The 8,504-nt window shown below is 51.4% G+C and overlaps 1 protein-coding gene across 1 annotated transcript; it reads right to left on the bottom strand.

Moving 5' to 3' along the window:
* Positions 1-4,699: 4,699 nt before the first annotated feature.
* On the bottom strand, positions 4,700-8,158 carry SOWAHA (sosondowah ankyrin repeat domain family member A). Its single transcript, XM_029218934.1, has one exon. The coding sequence runs from the start codon at positions 7,907-7,909 to the stop codon at positions 6,200-6,202; it is 1,710 nt and encodes a 569-aa protein (XP_029074767.1). The 5' UTR covers positions 7,910-8,158; the 3' UTR covers positions 4,700-6,199.
* Positions 8,159-8,504: the final 346 nt, after the last annotated feature.

Raw genomic sequence — 8,504 nt, 5'->3', positions numbered from 1 at the left:
GAATTTATCCACCTTTCCTTTGGAGTGCCCACTAGGTCACCCAGGCTTAAGGAGGGCAGTTGGGGGGATGGGAGCTGAAGGTGAGTCATGGGGGACCTGGAGACCTATTATTGTGGGGGTGGTGCTGAGGAGTTGCAGAGGCAGCTTTGCTTGTGTTCTGGAGATGGCACTTTGGGGATGGGCTAAGGTTGGGAGTTAAGGGCTAGAGTGGTATGAAACAGGACACACACTCCCCTCTGTGTGTCAGTCTTGTGTACATAGAATCAATATTCAGTTCTCAAATATACATTGAAAATCTGCCTTAGTATTTGTAGCTGCTAAGGCCAGGGACAAGAACATTGTTCATGTAAATGTTCAGTGTATTTTTGGAAGCTGGGCACATTAATAGGCATGTGTATGTGTATCTAAAGCCAACAGACCTCAAAGTGAGAAATCTCTGCTTCTGGGCTCATTTTCTGATGCATATTGTCACTAAGTGCAACTGGTTGGGAATGTTAAATGGTCGTATTCATACCAAAAGCATTAGTTATAACAGTCGCGCTATTGAGCACAGAACAATGCTCACATTGTGCCTTTTTATAAAAAACATATGGGGCTCCTGCTGATTCTAACATTATGCTTTGCTTTTCTCCTTTGAACGCCGTGGGCGGGGCCTCCGCTCTAAGATCCTCTGCCTAGCAGGGCAGCTCGCTTCGAGACGCGTTCTGGATGGAATCTACTTACTTCTGGCTTTTGCCCTGTACAGTCCCCATTGCATTCTACCATTGTGATATACTTAGAAACACACTTAACGCCGTCCATTAGGCCAGTGGAAATTGTGTATTTCAGACAAAACACTCCCAGCCCGGGGTGGGCATGAGAAGCAGCGTCTGCCATTGTCTGGTTAAACTGCACTTTGATTCTTTGCTGGTTTTTGCCATGGGGAAATATGAGGCTTCTGTGCTTGTCTCTACCAGATCGAGCGAGCCCACAAAAGTAGGGCCACAACTCCTGCGCCTGTCCTTCCATTTTGCCTCCGTCTCCTTCTTGCCCCAGTTTATCTCCCTTCCACACCCCGTTATTCCTTCAGAGGGCAAGAATGAGCTCAGCATAGGTGTTCTATATTGGCACTAAGACTAGGGGTGGGGTGGGGGCCAGTACCAGAAGTCCGGTGAATTCCACCCTCCTGGACGCTGCCAGCAGAGGGCACTGTTTTCCTCATGATGAAAGCTTCCAGCCACGCTTTACCACCCGCAGCCTCCCCAGCTACCAGGCCCTCTGGGCTAGCCACAGGGACGTTGCCTTGTCCTGAGCAGTGTCCCTGTTGGACCTGAAGGCTGGGGCTAAGCCTTTGTGTCTGTCGGAAAGAAATCCTGGCCCGCCACTTATGGGAAGGTTGGCTCCCTTTCCTTTGCCACTAGGCCTTCGTTCCAAAGTCGTTGGCTAATGAGGAGTGGGGAGGGGGAGGCTGGGGGTGTTGATCTCGAGGATCAGTATCAAAAAGAGCCTTACGTGGTTCCCCACGGTGGAAAAGAGGGTTTCTTGGGCCTCTGTTGGGGTTTCTGTCGGCACCTCCCCAAGCCGCCTGCGCCCGCCGCCGCCTGCTGGTCCCGCCCCCAGCCCTGAGGCCTGCAGCGCCCCGCCCCGATTGAGCAGAGCGCGGTTGTTGCCTGGCAACTGGCAGCCCCGGGGCCTCCCTCCTCTCCTACTCGCCTCATCCCGCCCCCCAGCCGTTCCTAATACGGATGTAATTAGTGCACTTTTTACCTTCTGACTGTAAATTGGAAACAGAGTAGGAAAGCAAGGTTCCGTGGTGCCCAAACCGACGCGCAGTCTGGCTGGAGCAGCCTGCTCCTCACACCAAGTACCTCGGCGAGCGGCTGGCGTGAACCTCAGGAATCCTCACGGGAACAAATTACCTTGCTGTTCAGTCACGTGTAATTCAGAAGCTTATGAGGACATTTAGGTCAAATGTGGTTGAGGACCGCAGAGAGAAGAGGTGAAATGCTGTAAAGCAATCCTCCCAACGACCCCGTAGCGTTACTGTCACAGCCTAGCTACAGTTTAGACAGACAGTCATGATGGGTGTTTACCTGTTGTCTTTGAAACTTAAGTCAGCACTGACTTCTCACTAGGAGGACTTTTTCCTCCCCTTCTTGAGGAGAGGTCCAGACATCTCTCTCTGTCTCTCTCTCCTCCTCCTCCCTCTCTCACTATCTCTTCCTTATTTCCTCCTTCCCACAGTAATATCTGAGGCCACCTCTGCTCCACAGGTTGAAGTCCAGAGGTGTGGCAGTTCTGGAAAGGTAACGCCAGCCACAGAGGTTCAAGGCATAAAGCTATCTGGAGAGCGACAGAGTCTATTTATTAAACCATTTTAAAAGGTCAAATAATTTCTTCCAGGAAAAGGCAAAGAAAAGGGAGGAAATATGGGTCCTGAGTAGGCCCAGCTTTAAAACTGTGTGTGGAGGGGTGCTTTCAGTCCAGAAAGCTGAATGACTGCTTGTTTAAGACTGGAAGTTGCGGGGGCGGGGATGCTAGAGGAATGTGTATTAAGAAAGGCATTGTGATATTTTAAATAAAGCGATATTTCCCTTTTGTGGGGAAACATTTTTCCTAGTAGAGTCAATGTTGTTGTTTGTATATACAAATACTAACATGGCAAAAGAATGGTGATCATGTAGAACAACGTCACGAATCAGAGATATTTGGTTTTGAAATGCAGCCAGATATCCCTTTGGGACCAACTCAGCACTCCTGGTAATATTTCAGGATGGTGTTGCAGTTCACAGACGACTTTACCTACTCATTCCCTGTGTTCCTTCCTCCCCACAGCCTGTAGGATATGTACTGCCAGTTCCACAGAGAGGGAGATGGAGCTTGGAGACTTGGGTGACTTGCCTAAGGTCACTAAATGAATAAAGAGCTGAGAAGAGACCACCTTGCTTTTCTGCAACAGGACACTGTAATGGAAAAGAGCAACAGGTTGCCATCCTGACTGTGAGAGTTACTAGCTGTGAGGCCTGTACAAGTTACTTACAGTTTCTCTAAGCTTCAGTTTCCTCACTTTAAAAATCAAGACACTAACAGTGCATACCTTGTAAGGTGGTAGTTAATACCTGCAAAGTGTTTACAACTGTGCCTGGCACTTAGTAAACACAGGTCATATGTGTGTTACCCATACCCTGGTCTCCATTAGGTAAGTAACACATGCTCAAGAACAGCCTCCAGGGACTTCCCTGGTGGTCCAGTGGGTAAGACTCCATGCTCCGAATGCAGGGGGCCCAGGTTCGATCCCTGGTCGGGGAGCTAGATCCCACATGCAGGCTGCAACTGAGACTCCACATGCCACCACTAAAGATCCCACGTGCTGCAACTAAGACCCAGTGCAGCCAAAATAAATTTTTTTTTTTTTAAAAAAAGAACAGCTTCCATCCTCCTTAGAGGAAATGTACAATTGTATTAAAAAGCTTGCTGTGGGGGCTTCCGTGGCTGGGCAGTGGTTAAGAATCCGCCGGCCAATGTAGGGGACACGGGTTCGAGCCCTGGTCAGGGAAGATCCCACATGCCCCGGAGCGGCTAAGCCCCTGCGCCACAACTACGGAAGCCTGCATGCCTAGAGCCCGCGAGCCACAACTACAGAAGCCTGCACGCCTGGAGCCCGTGCTCCTCAACAAGAGAAGCCACTGCAATGAGAAGCCCGCGCACTGCAATGAAAAAGTAGCCCCCGCTCCCTGCAACTAGAGAAAGCCCCCACGCAGCAACAAATACCCGGTGCAGCCAAACAATAAAAATTGGACGTGACTCATACACATCTACATCAGTGATTAACTCTTCCCCCATTAAGAGGAGTGATTCTCTTCCCTGTGATAATTTTAACCAGGTAAATTACCTTAACCAATGAACAACTATTTTTTGGTCAGTTGTTGGAAATATCCTTCCCCAGGTGTACCTCCTGTTAGTCAGATATTGTTCTTGAGAACTTTCCATATGCATATCAACTGTAATTTCCTACTGACTTACAGTTTCAGAAAGTTTTAGCCTGCAAGGAAAAAGCAGTGGTTTCTAACACCTGAATGTTAGGCTTATTGATCCTAAACTCTTGCCAAATGTTTTTACTTCACTGGGCAGGCTTGCAGCACACCCTTCTGAAACACAAAGATTCTTCTGGCGGTTCAAGAACCCTCCTCTGATTTAAGTGTGCCATAAACATTAGTTATTGTTATTACTACTTTGCTGGTTTACATTTTGTCTTTCTCAAAGCTGGTCATACCTGTGTGTGTGACCTTTGTTACCCGTCTCAGTCAAGCCTCTCTTTTACCATGGAAAAATCTCTAATATTTTATCCTGTCCTAGACCTTCAGCTACTGAGATTGCTTTAATTATTGCCTCCTGTCTTTTTTTTTTTTTTTGCAGAGGCAGAAGACTTTAATTTTCATTTTGAAATAATTTATGCAGCTTAGCTAGAGTTCCAAGCAAGGAAGGTGGGAGAGGTCAGATCCGGGCCTACATTTACCTACAGTTTTTGGCTACAATATCCATGTTTGGTTGACTCCTTTTTTTTTTTGCAGAGAAATTCAAATTCTTTCAATAGTAGAATGCTTGAAAGAGGCAGAAGGATGAGGAGAAAAGAAGTGAAAAGAAAAGCAAAATACAGTAGCAAGTGCTGTAGAATGTTTAAGGGAAGTGCATCATCACACAAGCAGGAACAAAATGGGAGACTTTATTTCATTGCTTAAATCAAAACATTCCATGAAAGACTGCCTTAAATAATTTCAGAGGCCTCACTGATACACATATGGGAGGGGAACTCCAGTACCCTGTGCCCCAAAAACTATTTGGCATAACTAATGACATGCAAGCCCAATTTGCAAAAGCAGAGCATTATTACAATATGATATAAAAAGTTTGGTTGAGCAAATAGATTCCACATCTTTAAAATGGGAAAAGAGCCATTTTAATTACACTGTTGAACCTGAGAAATCTTGGCAATACTTAAAACCTTCTCGATTACAAATAGGGGCAAAGATACAGATGAATCAAGCCACCCCTCTCTAAGGTCACTGAGCAAAGAGATTCTGCATTTGCTATTTTGGAATAAGTTGTTTGCTTTCAGATGGCTTTTTAAAATGGATATCACGTACCTTTTGCTTGTACAGAACTTTCATATAAAATAGTTCCTCCTTAATTGTATCTGTTACTATTTAACCAGTGATTTTTCTAGTGTTATGCTATGACATTTTTTTCTTTGAATGTTCACTTTCTGCACTGAAAGGCTCAACCGGATTTGAAAGCCACAGATTCAGAAACATGGCACAATGGTGCAATTCACAAATAAATCACACTTTAAAAAATTAAATATTCATGCCATATCAAAGTAGCCAGCCACCAGTGCCAAAGACACACGTTTATATTTCACCATAAAGACAACCACAAATTAAAAGTATTTGCCAAAGTGTCTCTTCTTTTCTCTCATTGTTAAATCACTTTTACTCCCAAGATGTACTTGTTTTCTAATATTTAGCATTCTCAGTACAACTGAAATTAATTACATTCACAATGGTCACATTCTGTATTCAAGACTCTCTGGAATCTTGATTGCCTAAAATGAGGTAGATAACCATTCAAGGGTTTTGTTGGTTGGGACTAATTTCCTTTAGATCTTGATCATCTTTTTTTTTTAAATAGAATTCCAAAATATTTAGCAAAAGATTGAAAATGTCTGAGCATTTTGGAAAAATATACTTTGAAAAGGTTTTTTTATGAAAGTTGTTTTACCTCATTTCAATTTAAAAACAGGATAAAAGCATCAAATTACAAAAGCACTACATATCTTAAAGCTGACAGTCCATCATCACACAAAGCTCTAATTCTGGCTTGGGAGTATATAGATGCAGAGGCATCGGGTTAAATCATTCAGGGGCCAGACCAGCTGCTGCCCCTTAACCTTTGATCCTAAATTTCAGATTTCCTCCAAAGTTCAATCCTGACTTCTGTAGTTCTTCATAGGAGGCTCTCACTGAGATCTTGGATCCCATCTCTGGAGAAAGATAAGCTTCAGACAGAAGCTGGAGGCGTAGGCCCACTTGGGTGAAACAGGCTGCAGTGGACAAAGTTGGAAACAAGATGGAGCCGAAGGCTTTGGACCGCCGTCTTGGGCAGGCTTAGACTGTGAGAGGCAGGCCCGATTAGAGCAACTCAGCCGTAGCCTCAGGAACCGTCAGGTTGCTGGGGGTAGGCTGGGCACTAGACCAGCCAAGGGCCCCGGAGTGGGTCGACGGGAGATTTCTGAAAAGACCTGCAGACTACTGCGGGTTTTTGTCTTTTTACGAGGAGCCATGGGCGAGGCACCCAAGAATTTGCTTAAGGAGCCTGACTTCCTCATGCCTCGAGCCAGATCCTGGAGCATCAGGTCGTCGGCCAGGACGCCCAGAAACGCGCTGGTGGTGGAACTGAGGATTGTGGCGGCCACCTGAACCGGGCGCCGGGCCGCAAAACTGCCACTACCACCACCGGTCGCATCGGGCTCGGTAGAGCTTCGCAGGATGGGGTCGCCAAGTAGGCGGCGAAGCGCGTACGAGGCGCCGGACGGCAGGTACTGGTAAGCGCGCCGCCCGCTGTGGTCACGCACGTGCACCTGCGCACCCAGGCGGACCACCAGCAGCACCGCTGCATCCTCGTGGCCATGCAGAGCCGCCAGGTGCAGCGGCGTGTAGCCGCCGTGTGAGCGCGCGTTCACGTCGACCCGCGCGCCTCCACGCCGCGCGATCTCCACCAGCTGCTGCACCATCTCGAGGTCGCCACTCTTGGCGGCCCAATGCAGGGCCGTGAAACCTGACATGAAGTCGCGTTTGGCCGCCAGGCCGAGGTCGCGTAGCAGCAGCCCGTGCAGCTGGTGGGTCCAACGGCCCCCGGCAGCCCGCACTAGCCACTCGTGTTCGGCCGGCTCCAGGGGTACGGCGGACGGCGGCGGTGCGGCGGGCACCTCCTCGGTGTCCGGGCTCAGCAGGCGAGGGCCGGCGCGCGACAGGCGCCTCAGGTGCGGGGAGCGGCCGGGGCCCAGGCTGAGGCCCAGGACGGACTCCTCAACTGAGAGCCGCCGCAGCAGCAGCGGGGAGCTACGTGGGCTGGGCTCCTCCGACAGCTGCCGACGCAGGCCCTGCTCCTCCGCCCGGATCCGGAGCGCCGCGGGGCCCGGGACGCAGCGCACTGGCAGCATGCAGGGCTTTTGAGGCAGCGCGCGCGGAGGGGGTGGTGGCGGCCCCTTTGTCAGCCCAGGCGCAGGTTCCGGGTCTGGCGGTTCTGCATGGGGCAAAGCTGCCTCCGACGGTGCCATGGACGGTGGGGCCACGTCTGCAGAGAGTCCCTCAGAGGGCTGGGCCAGCTCAAAGGCTGTAATCTGGGGGTCCGAGGGCATCCCTGACTGCCGGGCTGGGACTAACAGCAGCCCCTTAGTCAGCTGAGTGGGCTCAGAGGCCGGAGCCCCGGGGGTGTCCTGTGGCTCTGATGGCGGAGCCGGGTCCTCAGGTGCTTCCACCGCCCTCTGCGCTGAGGCCAAGGATGGAGCACCCGAAGCAGCGGTTTCCCCCTGTGAGACGGAGGTGATCTTCGACGGCGGGGCTGATGCCACCGGGGTGCTCGGGAAGCAGGAGGGAAGGGACTCTGGTCCCTCCCGGGGCCGCGGCTTCTTCCTCAGCACCACAAATTTGACGCCGTCGAGCTCCTTCACCACGGCCACGTCGTTGACAAACTGCTTGAAACGGTCCCTGCGGGCGGCGCGGCCGCGTGGGTCGCCGGCATCCAGCAGCGGCTTGAAGCGGCTCAGCAGCTCAGAGTTGCGCACCTTTCCGCCATTCTCCTGCAGAAAGCCCAGCACTGCCGCCTGGCTCACCCCGGCGGCCGCAGCGGCCGCGGCCGCGGCCAGCGCCATGGTCAGTCCGGTCCCGCAGGGGAGCCGGGGCCTCCCCCTCCCACCGACCAGCTGTTCCCGGTTGCTGGGCAGGTGGACGTCGCGGCGCCAGCTGGGACGCACTGGAGCCGGGGTTCCAGGAGTCACGTCCGCCTCGGCCAGGCTCACCTGATCGTTTTCAACGAGGCGTAACGGGCGTGTCCCTGAAGCTGGACCTCGGTCATGCCCGCGCCGCGGGGCCCAGGAGTCTCCTGGATAAAGGAGCTGGGGGCCGCGGCGCGCGCCCCCCGCCGCCGCCCCGCCGGGCTCCCAGTCTTCGGGGGTAGGTTTCAGCCTTTATATTCTGTCCAATGGGCGCTGGGCGCCATCCCCCGTGCGCGGTGCTCGCCTTACCGGTGACAGCTGCCACCAGGGACGCGGTGGGAGTGGGGGAGCGGAAATTCTCCACCCCCCCTCCCAACACGGGAATTAAAGGCGTAGTGCCAGGCTCGGCTCCGGGTTGCTAGGTGGGTGTGTTCCCCAGGGATGCCGCGGTCGACAGGCGAGGCAAGGATTTTTATTCCTTTTAGAGATATTTAACCACCACAAAATACCAGGCGATTGCTTAAAAGCAATA

The sequence above is a fragment of the Monodon monoceros genome, unplaced genomic scaffold (assembly GCF_005190385.1).
Source record: "Monodon monoceros isolate NGI ecotype Baffin Bay Population unplaced genomic scaffold, NGI_Narwhal_1 Super_Scaffold_12, whole genome shotgun sequence".
Taxonomy (NCBI): Eukaryota; Metazoa; Chordata; class Mammalia; order Artiodactyla; family Monodontidae; genus Monodon; species Monodon monoceros.
The sequence above is the reverse complement of the archived record's forward strand: the minus strand, read 5'-3'. Positions and strand labels throughout refer to the sequence as shown.

Coding starts and splice junctions, on each gene's coding strand:
- SOWAHA (XM_029218934.1), bottom strand. CDS start 7,909: ATGGCGCTGGCCGCGGCCGCGGCCGCTGCGGCCGCCGGGGTGAGCCAG.